The following is a 19,369-nucleotide window of genomic DNA, read 5'->3' as shown; positions in this document are numbered from 1 at the left end:
AAAAAAACAAAAAACGATACAGATAATAAAAAAACCGATACCGATAATTTCCAATATTACATTTTAACGCATTTATCGGCCGATAATATCGGCCTGCCGATATTATCGGACATCCCTAATAATAATTGGAGCCTTAAAAAGGTCAATAACTCATAACAACATTGATTTTAATTCATTATTATTTTTGGAGCAAAGACACTTAAAAACAAATCACACTAAAATTATTGGGGATCCAAATAATTATAGTGTTAAAAAATAAATTCTATTTTTTTTTTTTTTTTACTCTTTACTTTTAACACAATAATCTCGAGATCAACTTCAGATCTATCCGTCAATTATACGTTTTATTGTTGTTTATGTTTTTCGTTTGTTCGTTTTAGGCCAGGGGTCACCAATACTTTTGGCAATATAGTATATATATATATATATATATATATATATATATATATATATATATATATATATATATATATATATATATATATATATATATATATATATATATATATATATATATATATATATATATATATATATATATATATATATATACATTTGTATGTATAAATTTGTATATATAAATGCATGTATTTACATGCTTAACAATGCAAGTATTATGATTTTGACAGAGACTGTAGAGCAGGGGTCACCAACGCGGTGCCCGCGGGCACCAGGTAGCCCGTAAGGACCAGATGAGTAGCCCGCTGGCCTGTTCTAAAAATAGCTCAAATAGCAGCACTTACCAGTGAGCTGCCTCTATTTTTTAAATGGTATTTATTTACTAGCAAGCTGGTCTCGCTTTGCCCGACATTTTTAATTCTAAGAGAGACAAAACTCAAATAGAATTTGAAAATCCAAGAAAATATTTTAAAGACTTGGTCTTCACTTGTTTAAATAAATTCATAAATTTTTTTTCTTTGCTTCTTATAACTTTCAGAAAGACAATTTTAGAGAAAAAATACAACCTTAAAAATGGTTTTAGGATTTTTAAACACCTATACCTTTTTACCTTTTAAATTCCTTCCTCTTCTTTCCTGACATTTTAAACCAATGTTCAAGTAAATTTAATTTTTTTATTGTAAAGAATAATAAATACATTTTCATTTAATTCTTCATTTTAGCTTCTGTTTTTTCGACAAAGAATATGTGTGAAATATTTCTTCAAACTTATTATGATTTAAAATCAAAAAAATTATTCTGGCAAATCTAGAAAATCTGTAGAATCAAATTTGAATCTTGTTTCAAAGTCTTTTGAATGTCTTTTAAAATTTTTGTTCTGGAAAATCTAGAAGAAATAATGATTTGTCTTTGTTAGAAATATAGCTTGGTCCAATTTGTTATATATTCTAACAAAGTGCAGATTGGATTTTAACCTATTTAAAACATGTCATCAAAATTCTAAAATTAATCTTAATCAGGAAAAATTACTAATGATGTTCCATAAATTCTTTTTTTAATTTTTTCAAAAGATTCGAATTAGCTAGTTTTTCTCTTCTTTTTTTCGGTTGAATTTTAATTTTAAAGAGTGGAAATTGAAGATAAACTATGTTTCAAAATTTAATTGTCATTTTTTTCGTGTTTTGTCCTCTTTTAAACCGTTCAATTAAGTGTAAATATCATTAATTATTAATAATAACATAGAGTTAAATGTAAATTGAGCAAATTGGCTATTTCTGGCAATTTATTTAAGTGTGTATCAAACTGGTAGCCCTTCGCATTAATCAGTACCCAAGAAGTAGCTCTTGCTTTCAAAAAGGTTGGTGACCCCTGCTTTAGGCCCTTCTTTATAAAAAACAGCTCCATTTTTTTATACGGCAAACACAAAATATGCAACATTTTCCCCAAAAATATCTCAGATGTGACGTAATTGGAGCCTTGAATAGGTCAATAATTTATAATGACATTGATTTTGATTCATTATTATTTTTTAAAGAAAGAAACATGAGCCTGCATGGCAGCTTTGTGTTATTAGAGTCAACTTTGCTTGTTACATTTCACCTGTTTGCTCTTTTATACCACTTATCATGTTTTTAATTTTTTTCATTCGTAATTTTAAAATGTGCCGTGGGGCCGTTAAAAAATGACCCCCGGGCCGCACTTTGGACACCCCTGGTCTAGTACCTTTGTAAACTCATGAGTACTTTATGAGTACGGGTGTGCCATACGACCCTAACATCCACGCCTCCTCCCGCAGGCACATGTGTGTTTGCATGGAAGGAGGAGACAGAGGACGACTTCTGGTGGTGCATCGATCGCTGCGTCGGAGCCGACATCTGGCAACCCAACGTGGTACTGTAAATTAGCCGCCGTGTACTCGGCACGTGTGGAAGGCTTAAACGGGACAAAATTAAATCGAGAAACACATTGAAGTGAATTAATGAACTCATATTATGTTCTGCGTATGGTGAATGTTTATATTCAACTTGGAGAAAACAAACCACCAGGTTTAAGTAAGTAATGGTTGTGTCCATAATAAATTAAGGAGCCTTAATTAAGTTAAGTTAAGTTAAAGTACCAATGATTGTCACACACACACACACACTAGGTGTGGTGAAATTTGTCCTCTGCATTTGACCCATCCCCTTGTTCACCCCCTGGGAGGTGAGGGGAGCAGTGGGCAGCAGCGGTGGTCGCGCCCGGGAATCATTTTTGGTGATTTAACCCCCAATTCCAACCCTTGATGGACATTCGCATGGGGGACTGGGTTAACTCTCTCACGAGAAGGGGCAAAAAATTCAGACTTCGGAATGCAAAAGTGATAGCTCTAACCTGGAGGAGAGACTCCGAGACTATCTTCACGTAAACATTAAAGTTGCAACATACATAGGTTGTCACTACTGCCTAGTTTCTCTTGTTATATTCTTATTTTACTGTTATATTTTTATTCTCATAATAATATTCTCATACATTTTGCTTTAACTTCAGAAAATACTTTCTTACCTCTTATTTTGTACAGGCTCTTTTTTTTTTTTTTTTTTTTTTTTTTAATAAATACATTCTATATTTCGAAAATAAAAAAATGTTTTAATAACTTTCAATCATCCAGTTGCGAGGGTCATAAAAGAGTCAGGACGCATGCGCCTTAAAAAGATTAGTGCTGTTAAAGGAACTTATATTGTTTACATTACATTTCATAGATTACATTTTCTATCCAATTTTCCTTTTTTGGAATTTAAATCAGTCTCTGAAATACTGGACCATGAATTAGGAATTATTATTTTAACAATTAAAAATATATATATATATATATATATATATATATATATATATATATATATATATATATATATATATATATATATATATATATATATATATATATATATATATTACTTTACTAAAATTACTATATTATCATATTTTTCCATATTAACATAATCTATTATAATTAAAAATCCTTGTAGTACTAGTCAATTAAAATATGTGTTTGTTATTTATTAATAAATTACATATATATAAATTTAAAAGTTATGTGTAATATTTTATCATACATTTGCATTTATTTCACAAATGATATTGTATAATATTGAATTAAAATGTGTATAATTGTTAGTTGTTTTTTTTTACTATACTATGAAACTGATGAAAATTTGAACCCATTATTACATTATTATCAATATTTCTTTTAAAATTATAACATTAATTTAATTTTTTTTTTTAAAGTTTTTAAAATAATTTTATTGTTATTATATTTTTTTAGACACGTATCTCGTGCTCACAAGAAACTTTCTCGTGCGCACGAGATGTCTAAAAAATAAAAAATACAAAATAAAATTCTAATTTAAAAAAAAAAGTTTTTTTATAACTTTATAAAAAGTTTCTCGTGCGCACAAGAAAATTTCTCTTGCACTCGTGCACACGAGATACATGTCTAAAAAAAAATAAAATAAAAATAAAAATTATTAAAAAATAAAAATTCCCCCATGTCCCTTTAGGGGCTCCGTATTATTTCAATATATATATATATTTTTTAAAATTAAATACATTCTATTTTATGAAGTATAGTTTTTTTCCGTCACATATAAATTACATGCAGCCTGTCATTATATGTCAGGATGGCCGAGCGGTCTAAGGCGCTGCGTTCAGGTCGCAGTCTCCCCTGGAGGCGTGGGTTCGAATCCCACTTCTGACAAAGTCTTTTTAAAGATCTTTTGGCTCCTCGTATCGTACAAATAAAATAAAAAAAGATCACATAAATATTCCACTGCAACCAAGGATTAAAAATGAGTCTTTTGTCTCTGGCCAGATTCTGGATGACGGGGGTGACCTGACCCACTGGATCTACAAGAAGCACCCCGGCCTGTTCAAGAACATAAGAGGCGTTGTGGAGGAAAGCGTTACGGGAGTTTATCGGTGAGTTCTGCACTAAAGTCCCGCATCGTGTCGCCCATAAACACTCCGCCATCTTTGCGGCAGCTTGTACCAGCTGGCTAAGGCCGGCAAGTTGTGTGTTGCCGCCATGAACGTCAACGACTCCGTGACCAAGCAGAAGTTTGACAACCTTTACTGTTGTAAGGAGTCCATCCTGGACGGTGTGAGCGCACGCACGCACACATATGGGGGGGCGTGAGGGACATTATTCACAATGACCTCTTACATACACTACTGAAACGCTCTCACACACACAAGTGAAATCCTTTTACATACTACTGAAAAATAATTCCAGGTGTGTGTGTGAGAGAGGTTTTCAGTAATGTGTATGAGAGTGTTTCAGTAGTGTGTGTGAGAGAGGTTTTCAGTAATGTGTATGAGAGTGTTTCAGTAGTGTGTGAGAGAGAAAAATATTACAGGAGTGTGTATGAGAGTGTTTCAGTAGTGTGTGAGAGTGTTTCAGTAGTGTGTATTGGAGTGTTTCAATAGTGTGTGTGAGAGACAAAATATTACAGTAGTGTGTATGAAAGTGTTTCAGTAGTATGTATGAGAGTGTTTCAGTACTGTGTGTGAGAGTGTTTCAGTACTGTGTGTGAGAGACAAAATATTACAGTAGTGTGTATGAGAGTGTTTCAGTAGTGTCTGAGAGTGTTTCAGTAGTGTGTATTGGAGTGTTTCAATAGTGTGTGTGAGAGACAAAATATTACAGTAGTGTGTATGAAAGTGTTTCAGTAGTATGTATGAGAGTGTTTCAGTAGTGTGTGAGAGTGTTTCAGTAGTGTGTATTGGAGTGTTTCAATAGTGTGTGTGAGAGACAAAATATTACAGTAGTGTGTATGAAAGTGTTTCAGTAGTATGTATGAGAGTGTTTCAGTAGTGTGTGAGAGTGTTTCAGTAGTGTGTATTGGAGTGTTTCAATAGTGTGTGTGAGAGAAAAACATTTCAGTTGTGTGTAAGAGAGTGTTTCAGTAGTGTGCATGAGGGTGTTTCAGTAGTGTGTGTGAGAGTGTTTCAGTACTGTGTGTGAGAGGCAAAATATTACAGTAGTGTAGTATGTATGAGAGTGTTTCAGTAGTGTGTGAGAGTGTTTCAGTAGTGTGTATTGGAGTGTTTCAATAGTGTGTGTGAGAGAAAAACATTTCAGTAGTGTGTATGAGAGTGTTTCAGTAGTGTGTGAGAGTGTTTCAGTAGTGTGTATTGGAGTGTTTCAATAGTGTGTGTGAGAGACAAAATATTACAGTAGTGTGTATGAAAGTGTTTCAGTAGTATGTATGAGAGTGTTTCAGTAGTGTGTGAGAGTGTTTCAGTAGTGTGTATTGGAGTGTTTCAATAGTGTGTGTGAGAGAAAAACATTTCAGTAGTGTGTATGAGAGTGTTTCAGTAGTGTGCATGAGGGTGTTTCAGTAGTGTGTGTGAGAGTGTTTCAGTAGTGTGTGTGAGAGTGTTTCAGTACTGTGTGTGAGAGACAAAATATTACAGTAGTGTGTATGAGAGAGTTTCAGTAGTATGTATGAGAGTGTTTCAGTAGTGTGTGAGAGTGTTTCAGTAGTGTGTATTGGAGTGTTTCAATAGTGTGTGTGAGAGAAAAACATTTCAGTAGTGTGTATGAGAGTGTTTCAGTAGTGTGCATGAGGGTGTTTCAGTAGTGTGTGTGAGAGTGTTTCAGTACTGTGTGTGAGAGACAAAATATTACAGTAGTGTGTATGAGAGTGTTTCAGTAGTATGTATAAGAGTGTTTCAGTAGTGTGTGAGAGTGTTTCAGTAGTGTGTATTGGAGTGTTTCAATAGTGTGTGTGAGAGAAAAACATTTCAGTAGTGTGTATGAGAGTGTTTCAGTAGTGTGCATGAGAGTGTTTCAGTAGTGTGTGTGAGAGTATTCAGTAGTGTGTATGAGAGTGTTTCAGTAGTGTGTATGAGAGTGTTTCAATAGTGTGTGTGAGAGAGAAACACGTCAGTAGTGTGGATGAGAGTGTTGCAGTTGTGTGTGCGAGAGAAAAATATTTCAGTAGTGTGTGAGTGTTTCAGTAGTGTGTGTGAGAGAAAAGAAATTCAGTAGCGTGTATGAGAGTGTTTCAATAATGTGTGTGAGAGAAAAACATTTCAGTAGTGTGTATGAGTGTGTTTCAGTACTGTGTGTGAGAGACAAAATACTACAGTAGTGTGTATGAGAGTGTTTCAGTAGTGTATGAGAGTGTTTCAATAGTGAGTGTGAGATAAAAACTCTTCAGTAGTGTGTATGAGAGTGTTTCAGTAGTGTGAATGAGAGTGTTCAGTAGTGTGTGTGAGGGAAAAACATTTCAGTTGTTTATGTGAGAGGTACAGTATTTATGAATAATGTCCCTGATGGCCCCTCACACACACACACACACACACACACACACACACACACACACACACACACACAGTAACTAACTAACTAACTAACTAACTAACTGTGTTGCTTTCAGCTTGAAGAGGACCGCAGACGTCATGTTCGGGGGCAAGCAAGTGTTGGTCTGCGGCTACGGCGAGGTCAGTAAACACGAGACAATGACCTTTGAACAGTGAGTAAATACATAATACATAAATAATACACCATTGTAAGTAAACAAATATTAAATACATAAACAATCTTTATCTAAACAAAAAGAGGGTTCAGGATGTTCAACACAATTGTTCTTCTGTGTACTTTGTAAGCACCTTTAATTTGAATAGCCTTGAGTGAAGGCAGGTGGCCAAATACTTTTGGCAATATCGTGCATCTCTGCATGACAATGTTTTGACCTTAAAATGTACTATTCAGCGAGAATATGCACTTTATTTCCATCTGCGAGAAAACATTTATTCAGTTAGAAATATCACAGACTACATGACAAAACACCTTTGAAAGCATGACCATAATGTAAAACTTTTTTTTCATTGCCCCGTCTAGTTTTATTTCTTATTTCAAAGTGTAGAGTTTGGGACAAGACACTATTGAGGCACCACTTATTTAAAATTGTGGTAAAATACGATGACTCGGGACCTTGGTGCGAGGAACTCGCATGGCTGCCGTAGTAGTGACCAGGAACCTGGCAACGACGAGCAGGTAAAATTTTAATTTACTCAAACAGAAAGTGAAGCAGTCGTGCATAACAGGTCCAAATATATATCAATCTGAGGAGCGCTCGAGACAGGCATAAATAGAGACACGCTGATTGGGAACGAAACACAGCGCTCAACGGGACGAGCAGGAAACGGAAACAAAATAAGAGCACTGACAGGAAGTGACTATGTCAGGTTCAAACAACGATTAAAGTACCAATGACTGTCACACACACACTAGGTGTGGGGAAATTTCAATCAATCAATTTGTCCTCTGCATTTGACCCATCACCTTGTTCACCCCTTGGGAGGTGAGGGGAGCAGTGGGCAGCAGCGGTGCCGCGCCCGGGAATCACTTTTAGTGATTTAACCCCCAATTCCAACCCTTGATGCTGAGTGCCAAGCAGGGAGGTAATGGGTCCCATTTTTTTATAGTCTTTGGTATGACTCGGCCGGGGTTTGAACTCACAACCTACCCATCTCAAGGCGGACACTCTAACCACTAGGCCACTGAGTAGGCTGGCAGATGACATCTATCAAACAAGGCAAGAAGCAAAGAATCAAACAGAGACAGAATTCAATTTGGATTCAATATTGAGGAGAGTCGCCTGTACACTGTACCCTTGTACAGTATCTCAGCACGCTCCGGCGAAAGATTGTACTCCTCCTTCTTTACTTGACTTTCTCCGACCACATGGCCACAGCTGCTTCCAGAGGGAAGTGGGTCGTAAACAGCGTTGCCTTTGGTTACAGAACAGTTCAAAAGAAAAGGTCGTAAACACTTCACAGAAAAGGTCGTAAACGAGTTCAAAAAGAGTTTGTAAAATAGTTCAAAAAGGGGGTCCATAAAATAGTTCAAAAAGAGTTCGTCTGGAAATTGGGAAGATCCTGCCATCTCTCCGCTTTGAAGTCCTTGGGTTAGAACAATATCTTTCTGTTGATTACCATACATGAGAGAAAACAGAAAACCCTTCATGCTCCGCCTTACACAGTGGAGTTTTAAGAGCCTTACTCTTGGTAGGTTTCAAAGACAGCTTCTCACCAGACACTCAATGTAACACAACGTTTTTGTGATAACTTACAATTATTCTAACAGACTACGAAACAAGGAAACAAACAGAAATGAAGTGACAGATCGTCACAGTTGGAGGTGACTAACGGAAGCACTTGCACCTTCTTTGCCCCCCCGCAGGTTGGCAAAGGTTGCTGTGCCGCCCTCAGAGCCATGGGAGGAGTTGTGTACGTCACAGAAGTGGATCCCATCTGTGCCCTGCAGGCCTGGTACGAACACTCCAGAACATTCCTGGTCCGTCGTATATAAAAGGGGGGCCTCTCTCGCTCTCCTGTCCTTACAGCATGGACGGCTTCCGAGTGGTCCAACTCAACCAGGTGGTCCGACAGGTGGACGTGGTCATCACCTGCACAGGTACACGCGCTACGGCCGACGGAACCTACGCCACATGCTAACTCTGTTGTTCAGGCAACAAACATGTGGTGGCCAGGGAACACCTGGAGAGGATGAAGAACGGCTGCATCGTCTGCAACATGGGACACTCCGACACGGAGATCCATTTGGTAGGAAGTCCTCTTTTGGTTGTCTTGTTTCGACACTTGGACTGTCAATCCTTCGTTTTCAGACCAGTCTGCAGACCCCTGAGCTGAGGTGGGAGCGGGTCAGGCCTCTGGTGGACCACATCATATGGCCAGATGGGAGGAGAATAGTCCTGCTGGCTGAGGTGAGGGCAACCTACTCAGTGGCCTAGTGGTTAGAGTGTCGGCCCTGAGATTGGTAGGTTGTGAGTTCAAACCCCGGCTGAGTCATACCAAAGACTATAAAAATGGGACCCATTACCTCCCCGCTTGGCACTCAGCATCAAGGGTAGAATAGTCAATAGGCAGAATAGTCCTTCTGGCTGAGGTGAGGGCAACCTACTCAGTGGCCTAGTGGTTAGAGTGTCGGCCCTGAGATTGGTAGGTTGTGAGTTCAAACCCCGGCTGAGTCATACCAAAGACTATAAAAATGGGACCCATTTCCTCCCCGTTTGGCACTCAGCATCAAGGGTAGAATAGTCAATAGGCAGAATAGTCCTGCTGGCTGAGGTGAGGGCAACCTACTCAGTGGCCTGGTGGTTAGAGTGTCCGCCCTGAGATCGGTAGGTTGTGAGTTCAAACCCCGGCTGAGTCATACCAAAGACTATAAAAATGGGACCCATTACCTCCCCGCTTGGCACTCAGCATCAAGGGTAGAATAGTCAATAGGCAGAATAGTCCTGCTGGCTGAGGTGAGGGCAACCTACTCAGTGGCCTTGTGGTTAGAGTGCCGGCCCTGAGATCGGTAGGTTGTGAGTTCAAACCCCGGCTAAGTCATACCAAAGACTATAAAAATGGGACCCATTACCTCCCTGCTTGGTACTCAGCATCAAGGGTTGGAATTGGGGGTTAAATCACCAAAAATGATTCCCTCACCTCCCAGGGGGTGATCAAGGGTGATGGGTCAAATGCAGAGGACAAATTTCACCACATTTAGTGTGTGTGTGACAATCATTGGTACTTTAACTTTAACTTTAATTGGCACTCGAACATAAACACAGCATTACCTCAACTTAAGAGCTCTTGACTTGGAGTTGCAAGCAAAACTTTGAGTTACAAGCATCCCCCGCCATGTCACAGTGAATTAAACATTTGACCCTTGTGGGGTTTTTCAGGGCCAATACCGATTATTAGTCATCAAGGAGGCCAATAAGTGTAAGTTACCCATGCCTTGGGCACTAATACCCCCCCATACCATCACAGATGGTTCCTTTCCTCTTTGGTCTGGAGGATGCGACGTCCCCAGTTTCCAAAAACAATTTGAAATGTGGACTTGTCAGACCACAGAACACTTTTCCACTTTGTATTAGTCCATCTTAGATGAGCTCCGGCCCAGCGAAGCTGGCGGCGTTTCTGGGTGTTGTTGATAAATGGCTTTCGCTTTGCATTGTAGAGTTTTAACTTGCACTTACAGATGTAGCGACCAACTGTAGTTACTGACAGTGGTTTTCTGAAGTGTTCCTGAGTCCCTGTGGTGATATCCTTTACACACGGATGTCGCTTGTTGATGCAGTACCGCCTGAGGGATGGAAGGCCCGTAATATCATGGCTTACATGCAGTGATTTCTCCAGATCCTCTGAACCTTTTGATGATATTACGGACCATAGATGGTGAAATCCCTAAATTCCTTGCAATAGCTGGTTGATAAATGGCTTTTGTAAGACAATGTAACAACAATATCAACGAAATAAAAAAACTGATGTTTTTCTCTAAGAATGATTACAAAATAAAATATTACTAATAATGATTATCATAATAGTAAATAAATATGATTTTTTTTTTAAACAAAATAATATTTTTCTTTTCTTGTTAGGGTCGCCTGCTGAATTTGAGCTGCTCCACCGTTCCCACGTTTGTCCTTTCAATCACCGCCACAACGCAGGTGTGAACATTATTATTTCATGTGTTTACCAGTATATTCAACACCTTTGTCCACGGATGCATTGGATATTTGGATGGATTTGTGAACCAATAAATGGATGGATGGTTGGGTGGGTGGGTTGTGGACAAATGAATATATGGATAACCCGTTAGATATATGATGGGGGGGTGGATGGATGAATGATGGATGGATGGACAAATGAAGGGATGTATGAATAATGGATGGATTGAGCGTTTGGACCAATAAATAGATAAATGGTTGGTTGGTAAACAGATAAATGAATGAATAACCCATTAGATAGCTGGTATGGTGGTGGACGGGTGGGTGGATAAATGGATGGATGGATGGATGGATGATGGATGGGAGGGTGGATGGATAGATGGGTGGATTTGTGGACCAATAAATGGATGGGTGAGTTGGTGGTTGACACATGAATAGATGGATAACAAACAAGATAGCTGATGGGGGATGGATGGATGACAGACGGACAAATGAAGGGATGGATGGATGGATGGATGGAGCGTTTGGACCAATAAATGGATAAATGGTTGGTTGGTGAATGGATAAAGGAATAAATAACCCATTAGATAACTGGTGTGGTGGTGGACGGGTGGGTGGATAAATGGATGTATGGATGGATGATGGATGGGAGGGTGGATGATGGGAGGGTGGATGGATTTGTGGACCATAAAATGGATGGATGGTTGGGTTGTGGACACATGAATATATGTATAACCCATTAGATATCTGATGCAAGGGTGGAAGGATGGATGATGGATGGACAAATGAAGGGATGGATGAATAATGGATGGATTGAGCGTTTGACAAATAAATAGATAAATGGTTGGTTGGTGAACAGATAAATGAATGAATAGCCCATTAGATAGCTGGTATGGTGGTGGACGGGTGGGTGGATAAATGGATTGATGGATGGATGGATGGATGATGGATGGATAGATGGGTGGATTTGTGGACCAATAAATGGATGGATGGGTGGGTGGTGGACACATGAAGAGATGGATAACCCATAAGATAGCTGATGGGGGATGGATGGATGACAGACGGACAAATGAAGGGATGTATGAATAAATGGATGGATGGATGGATGGATGGATGGAGCGTTTGGACCAATAAATGGATAAATGGTTGGTTGGTGAATGGATAAAGGAATGAATAACCCATTAGATAACTGGTGTGGTGGTGGACGGGTGGGTGGATAAATGGATGGATGGATGATGGATGGGAGGGTGGATGGATAGATGGGTGGATTTGTGGACCAATAAATGGATGGATGGGTGGTGGACACATGAATAGATGGATAACCCATAAGATAACTGATGGGGGATGGATGGATGGATGACAGACAGACAAATGAAGGGACGTTTGAATTAATGGATGGATGGATGGATGGAGCGTTTGGACCAATAAATGGATAAATGGTTGGTTGGTGAATGGATAAAGGAATGAATAACCCATTAGATAACTGGTGTGGTGGTGGACGGGTGGGTGCATAGATGGATGGATGGATGATGGATGGGTGGATGATGGATGGCAGGGTAGATGGATATATGGATGGGTTTGTGGACCATAAAATGGATGGATGGTTGGGTGGTGGACACATTAATATATGGGTGGATGGATGGATGATAGATGGACAAATGAAGGGATGTATGAATAATGGATGGATGAGTGTTTGATGAATGGGTGGATGATGGATGAGAGGGTGGATGGATATATGGATGGATTTGTGGACCATAAAATGGATGGATGGTTGGGTGGTGGACACATTAATATATGGGTGGATGGATGGATGATAGATGGACAAATGAAGGGATGTATGAATAATGGATGGATTGAGCGTTTGACAAATAAATATATAAATGGTTGGTTGGTGAACAGATAAATGAATGAATAACCCATTAGATAACTGGTATGGTGGTGGACGGGTGGGTGGATAAATGGATGGATGGATGATGGATGGGAGGGTGGATAGATAGATGGGTGGACACATGAATAGATAGATAACCCATAAGATAGCTGATGGGGGGTGGATGGATGGATGACAGATGGACAAATGAAGGGATGTATGCATTAATGGATGGATTGGTGAATGGATAAAGGAATAAATAACCCATTAGATAACTGGTGTGGTGGTGGACGAGTGGGTGGGTAGATGTATGGATGAATGATGGATGGATGGATAACGGATGGGAGGGTGGATGGATTTGTGGACCATAAAACGGATGGATGGTTGGGTGGTGGACAAAGGAATTAATGAATAACCTATTAGATAGCTGGTATGGATGGATGGATGGATGGATAGATGAAGAATTGAAGGGATGTCTGAACTGATGGACAGTTAGAGCGTTTGGACCAAATAATAGAGGGATGATGGATGGATGGATGGATGAACAATTGAAGGGATGTATGAACTGATGGACAGTTAGAGCGTTTGGACCAAATGATGGATGGATGGATGGATGGATGAACAATTGAAGGGATGTATAAACTGATGGATAGTTAGAGCGTTTGGACCAAATAATGGAGGGATGATGGATGGATGGATGGCTGGATGGATGGATGGATGAACAATTGAAGGGATGTATGAACTGATGGATAGTTACAGCGTTTGGACCAAATAATGGAGGGATGATGGATGGCTGGATGGATGGATGAACAATTGAAGGGATGTATGAACTGGTGGATAGTTAGAGCGTTTGGACCAAATAATGGAGGGATGATGGATGGCTGGATGGATGGATGAACAATTGAGGGGATGTTTAAACTGATGGATAGTTAGAGCGTTTGGACCAAATAATGGAGGGATGATGGATGGATGGATGGATGGATGGATGGATGAACAATTGAGGGGATGTTTAAACTGATGGATAGTTAGAGCGTTTGGACCAAATAATGGAGGGATGATGGATGGATGGATGGATGGATGGATGAACAATTGAGGGGATGTTTAAACTGATGGACAGTTAGAGCGTTTGGACCAAATAATGGAGGGATGATGGATGGATGGATGAACAATTGAAGGGATGTATGAACTGATGGATAGTTAGAGCGTTTGGACCAAATAATGGAGGGATGATGGATGGATGGATGGATGGATGGATGAACAATTGAAGGGATGTATGAACTGATGGATAGTTAGAGCGTTTGGACCAAATAATGGAGGGATGATGGATGGATAGATGGATGGATAGATGAACAATTGAAGGGATGTATGAACTGATGGACAGTTAGAGCATTTGGACTAAATAATGGATGGATGAGTGGATGGGTGGTGGACAGATGGACGGAGGGATGAAACAGGGGATGGCCAAAGAGAAGGACGAATGAACGGATGGATGACATACTGTTTAATATTGGATCATTGTCCATCCGTCCATGAAGTGGTTGGTTGGGGGTGAACAGTCGGATGAATAGATGAGCGACAGATCATTTGGATCATATGGACGGATGAAAGAAAGTCCGATACAGAAACAGACTACGGATGGATGCATTGACTTGTGATACATCCAACGCTTTGATTGCGTCCAGGCTCTGGCCCTCATAGAGCTGTTCAATGCTCCCGAGGGACGTTACAAGCAGGACGTCTACCTGCTGCCAAAGAAGTTGGGCAAGTAGATCGTCCCCCCGGAGAAAAGCAACACCACCCGTACTTGTGTTTCCTCTTCATTTCTACCTCCAAAATGATGATTTATTTTTCTTTTCCCAGATGAATATGTGGCTAGTCTGCACCTTCCCAGCTTTGATGCTCGCCTCACAGAGCTGACAGACGAGCAGGCCAAGTACTTGAGCATCGGCAAGCAGGGACCCTTTAAGCCCAACTATTACAGGTGGGGATGCACACCTGCACACGTACAGTGGTGGTCAAAAGTGTACATACACTTGTAAAGAACATCATGTCAACCCTCCCGTTTTTACCGGGAGACTCCCGGTATTCAGCGCCTCTCCCGACAACCTCCCGGCAGAGATTTTCTCCCGGCAAACTCCCGGTATTCAGCCGGAGCTGGAGGCCACGCCCCCTCCAGCTCAATGCGGACCTGAGTGGGGACAGCCTGTTCTCACGTCCGCTTTCCCACAATATAAACAGCTTGCCTGCCCAATGACGTCATAACATCTACGGCTTTTAGAGAGTAGAGTGCACAACAAGGAGAGAGAGTTCTTGGTTTCTTATGTGGGTTTATTGTTGGGCCGTTTCATTAACGTCCTCCCAGCGCGGTAACAACACACAACAACACACGTCACGTTTAGTCTACCGTAAAGCAGTTCGTCTGCCGTAAACAGCAACGTTGTGACACTCTTAAACGGGACAATACGGCCATCTACTGGATAGCCTGCAGAACACTGAAATTCAAGTATGTCTTTTATTTATATGTATAATAAAAATAAAAAAATGAAAAAAAACAACATATATAGCTAGAATTCACTGAAAGTCAAGTATTTCATACATATATATATATATATATATATGAAATACTTGATTTGGTGAATTCTAGCTGTAAATATACTCTCCTCTTAACCACGCCCTTAGCCACGCCCCCCCCATTTTTGGACAACGATAAGATCTTTTGGAGAAAAGTTCTGTGGTCAGATGAAACAAAAACGGAGCTGTTTGGCCACAATACCCAGCAATATGTTTGGAGGAGAAAAGGTGAGGCCTTTAATCCCAGGACCACCATTCCTACCGTCAAGCATGGTGGTGGTAGTATTATGCTCTGGGCCTGTTTTGCTGCCAGTGGAACTGCTGCTTTACAGAGAGTAAATGGGACAATGAAAAAGGAGGATTACCTCCAAATTCTTCAGGACAAGCTAAAATCATCAGCCCGGAGGTTGGGTCTTGGGCGCAGTTGGGTGTTCCAACAGGACAATGACCCCCAAACACACCTCAAAAGTGGTAAAGGAATGGCTAAATCAGGCTAGAATGAAGGTTTTAGAATGGCCTTCCCAAAGTCCTGACTTAAACGTGTGGACAATGCTGAAGAAACAAGTCCATGTCAGAAAAGCAACACATTTAGCTGAGCTGCACCAATTTTGTGGTCAACAATTCAAGCAGAAGCTTGTGGATGGCTACCAAAAGTGCCTTATTGCAGGTAAACTTGCCAAGGGACATGTAAGCAAATATTAACATTGCTGTATGTATACTTTTGACCCAGCACATTTTCAGTAGACTCATAATAAATTCATAAAAGAAGCAAACTTCATGAATGTTTGTTGTGACCAACAAGTATGTGCTCCAATCACTACATCACAAAAAAATAAGAGTTGTAGAAATGATTGGCAACTAAAGATCAACTTTTAATCGCGACTGTACGTGCATTTTTTTTTTTTTTACCACTTATCACTTATTAAAAACATATTTCCATGCAGGTACTGACCTACTGGACGTCAAATTGAAGATCTTCAGACCAACTCAGTTTTAATCATTCACTGCTGACCAACTGTTTGTTTGCTAAGATGTTCTGCGTTCCTAGAAAGATGTACGAGATACGTTTTTGCGCGTTGTTGGTTTTTTTTTTTTTACTCATTAGCTACATAATGTGGAAAAAAAGATGTATTTGTGTAAACTAACTGTTAGCGACACACACTAAAGGTGCAAAAACTTGTCATGCACCAAGTGTGCGTGTAAAAATTTGAAGTGCTCCCCACCTGGTCAACATATGAAATAACAAGTGTGTGTAAGAAATTGAAATGCGCCCCCTTTGGCCCAATTTTTTTTTTTTTAAATACATAAATATGTATATAGAGACATATTGTAATAACTTTAGGAAATAATGAAGATTACAAACAAAAAATAAAAAAAATTAACTAAAAGCAGACTTTTTCTTACAATGTGTCGACTTTTTTCTTACAAAATTGGGAACAATTTCTCATATTCTTTTTGTTTCCGTAATATTGCAATATTTTCTCGTAAAATTATTACTTTTTAATGCAAAATGGCGACATTTGTCATATCAAATTCGGACATTTATCACAATGTTGCCCATTTCTTTTGTTGTTCTTGTAAAATAGTGACATGTTTTGAGTAAAATGATGACTTTTATCCTAATTTTGCCGGCTAAAATTTCAATTATTTTTATAATATTGCCACTTTTCTTATAAAATTGTGAATATTGTCAAGTAAAATTACGACTATTTTCATAAAACTTCCAAAAATGTAAGCTCTGCTTGTAAAATTGCGACTGTTATTGAGTAAAATTCCAACTTCTATCATAATATTGCACAAATGTTCCGTTTTTCTTGTAAAATTCTGACTTGCGTTGAGTAAAATGACGACTTTTATTATAATACTGACAAAATTCTAAGTTTTTCTTGTGAAACTTGTCATGCACCTGTGCTGGCTTGAAATTTCTCATACAGCTCAATACAGAACGCCCGCCGTCACGTCCAGATTTTGGGCCTGACGAGCACATGTGTGTCAAATTTGAGCAATTTCAAGCAAACTAATTGTGTGTTGAGATCAGCATGCCTTCCAAAACACTCCGACAGCCTCCTATAGAGGGCGCCAGAAATTAAATCTACATGTGAAAAGTGGCTTTGTGTTGTGCTAATACTATTTCTCCACCAGAGGGCAGTACAGCACTAAGTAAAATCTTAGGCCGCGACCCGACCTCGGATAAGCGGAAGATGGATGGATGGACCATTCATGTGACATAGCATTTAAATATTTGATGGTGTATAATTATATCTACATGACATATTTCTGCTCAAACTCTCAATGAATGTTGATGAGTTTGAATTTCCAGGAAAAGCGGAATTTGGTTTGGAACTTGGGGAAGTGTTAGTTTGAATGTCCAGGATGAGTGGAATGTGTCGATGTTGGAATGGTTTGAATAGGTTGAAGAATGTGGGGATTGTGCAACTTGGGAAAATGCCCCATTCATTTCAATGGGAACTTTCCTGGAAATTTGGGGAAAAGCGGGATTTTTTGGAAAACGATTAAGAGCATGAATGTCCTGAACGAGCTGAATTGGTTGGTGTTGGAATTGTTTAAATCGGGCAAGAAATGTTGAAGTAGTAACAGTTTTTAATTGAGAAATTCCTGGAATTTTGGGAAAACCGGGAATTTTTCTAGTTCCTTGACCAATTTGGTTTTTGGCTTGAATATGAGGAGTGTTTTGACAGTGTAACGGTTGAAATGGGTTGAAAAATGTGAAAGGAGTAGTCGAACTTAAGGGTGGAAATAAGTTACCAAAAAACGGGAATTCCTGAAAATGTGTTGAATGTGGAAAAATGGTAGTTTGAATGTCCAGGATGAGTTGAAGGTGGAATGGTTTGAATAGGTTGAAGAATGTGGGAATTGTGCAACTTGGAAAAATGTCCCATTCATTTCAATGGGAACTTTCCTGGAAATTTGGGAATTTTGGAAAAAGCGGGATTTTTTGGAAAACGATTAAGAGCATGAATGTCCTGAATGAGCTGAATTGGTTGGTGTTGGAATTGTTTAAATCGGGCATTAAATGTTGAAGTAGTAACAGTTTTTAATTGAGAAATTCCTGGAATTTTGGGAAAACCGGGAATTGTTCTAGTTCCTTAACCAATTTGGTTTTTGGCCTGAATATGAGGAGTATTTTGACGGCGGAACGGTTGAAATGGGTTGAAAAATGTGAAAGGAGTAGTCTAACTTAAGGGTGGAAATAAGTTACCAAAAAACGGGAATTCCTGGAAATGTGTTGAATGTGGAAAAATGGTAGTTTAAATGTCCAGGATGAGTGGAATGTGTTGAAGGTAGAATGGGCTGAAGAATGTGGGAATTGTGCAACTTGGGAAAATGCCCCATTCATTTCAATGGGAACTTTCCTGGGAATTTGGGAATTTTGGAAAAAGCGGGATTTTTTGGAAAACGATTAAGAGCATGAATGTCCTGAACGAGCTGAATTGGTTGGTGTTGGAATTGTTTAAATTGGGCAAAAAATGTTGAAGTAGTAACAGTTTTTAATTGAGAAATTCCTGGAATTTTGGGAAAACCGGGAATTTTTCTAGTTCCTTAACCAATTTGGTTTTTGGCCTGAATATGAGGAGTGTTTTGACGGCGGAACGGTTGAAAAATGTGAAAGGAGTAGTCGAACTTAATGGTGGCAATAAGTTACCAAAAAATGGGAATTCCTGGAATTTTTTTGTATGTGGAAAAATAGTATTTTGAATGTCCAGGATGAGGTGAATGTGTTGAAAGTTGAATGGGTTGAAGAATGTGGGGAATTTTGGAAGTTTGAAAAATGGTCAATTCATTTTGAATGGGGAAAATGCAACAAAAAAAAAAGGAATTATTGGAAATCCGGGAATTTTTTTTACAATTGTTGAAGTAGAGCACACAATTTCTGAACAGGCCGAATATTTTGAAGTTGTAACAGTTTGAATCAGATGAAAAATGTGGGAATTGTGGAACTTTGAAAAATGTCCCATTGAAATTTCAGAAAAAAATGGGAATTCCGGGGGAAGCGGGAATTTTT

At 39.1% G+C, this 19,369-nt stretch overlaps 1 protein-coding gene and 1 non-coding gene across 4 annotated transcripts in view; both read left to right on the top strand.

Moving 5' to 3' along the window:
• LOC133645843 (putative adenosylhomocysteinase 3) overlaps window positions 1-16,678 on the top strand; it is a 34,518-nt gene extending 17,840 nt beyond the window's left edge. For 2 of the 3 annotated variants that reach the window (XM_062040748.1, XM_062040750.1), the window contains 12 exons: window positions 2,195-2,289; window positions 4,247-4,353; window positions 4,417-4,533; window positions 6,819-6,882; window positions 8,627-8,715; window positions 8,790-8,860; window positions 8,915-9,009; window positions 9,072-9,170; window positions 10,839-10,907; window positions 14,457-14,535; window positions 14,635-14,755; window positions 16,290-16,678. In XM_062040748.1, coding sequence (XP_061896732.1) covers window positions 2,195-2,289; window positions 4,247-4,353; window positions 4,417-4,533; window positions 6,819-6,882; window positions 8,627-8,715; window positions 8,790-8,860; window positions 8,915-9,009; window positions 9,072-9,170; window positions 10,839-10,907; window positions 14,457-14,535; window positions 14,635-14,755; window positions 16,290-16,296 — 1,013 coding nt within the window. In that variant the 3' untranslated portion in view covers window positions 16,297-16,678. Of the gene's footprint in view, window positions 1-2,194; window positions 2,290-4,246; window positions 4,354-4,416; window positions 4,534-6,818; window positions 6,883-8,626; window positions 8,716-8,789; window positions 8,861-8,914; window positions 9,010-9,071; window positions 9,171-10,838; window positions 10,908-14,456; window positions 14,756-16,289 lie in introns of all 3 variants that reach the window. The other variant, XM_062040749.1, reaches the window with a different exon arrangement.
• Window positions 4,050-4,132, top strand: trnal-cag (transfer RNA leucine (anticodon CAG)). The gene has a single exon. It is a non-coding gene; the product is annotated as a tRNA-Leu (tRNA).
• Window positions 16,679-19,369: the final 2,691 nt, after the last annotated feature.

This window comes from Entelurus aequoreus, linkage group LG03 (assembly GCF_033978785.1).
Source record: "Entelurus aequoreus isolate RoL-2023_Sb linkage group LG03, RoL_Eaeq_v1.1, whole genome shotgun sequence".
Taxonomy (NCBI): Eukaryota; Metazoa; Chordata; class Actinopteri; order Syngnathiformes; family Syngnathidae; genus Entelurus; species Entelurus aequoreus.
This window is presented reverse-complemented; position numbering and strand designations above follow the sequence as displayed.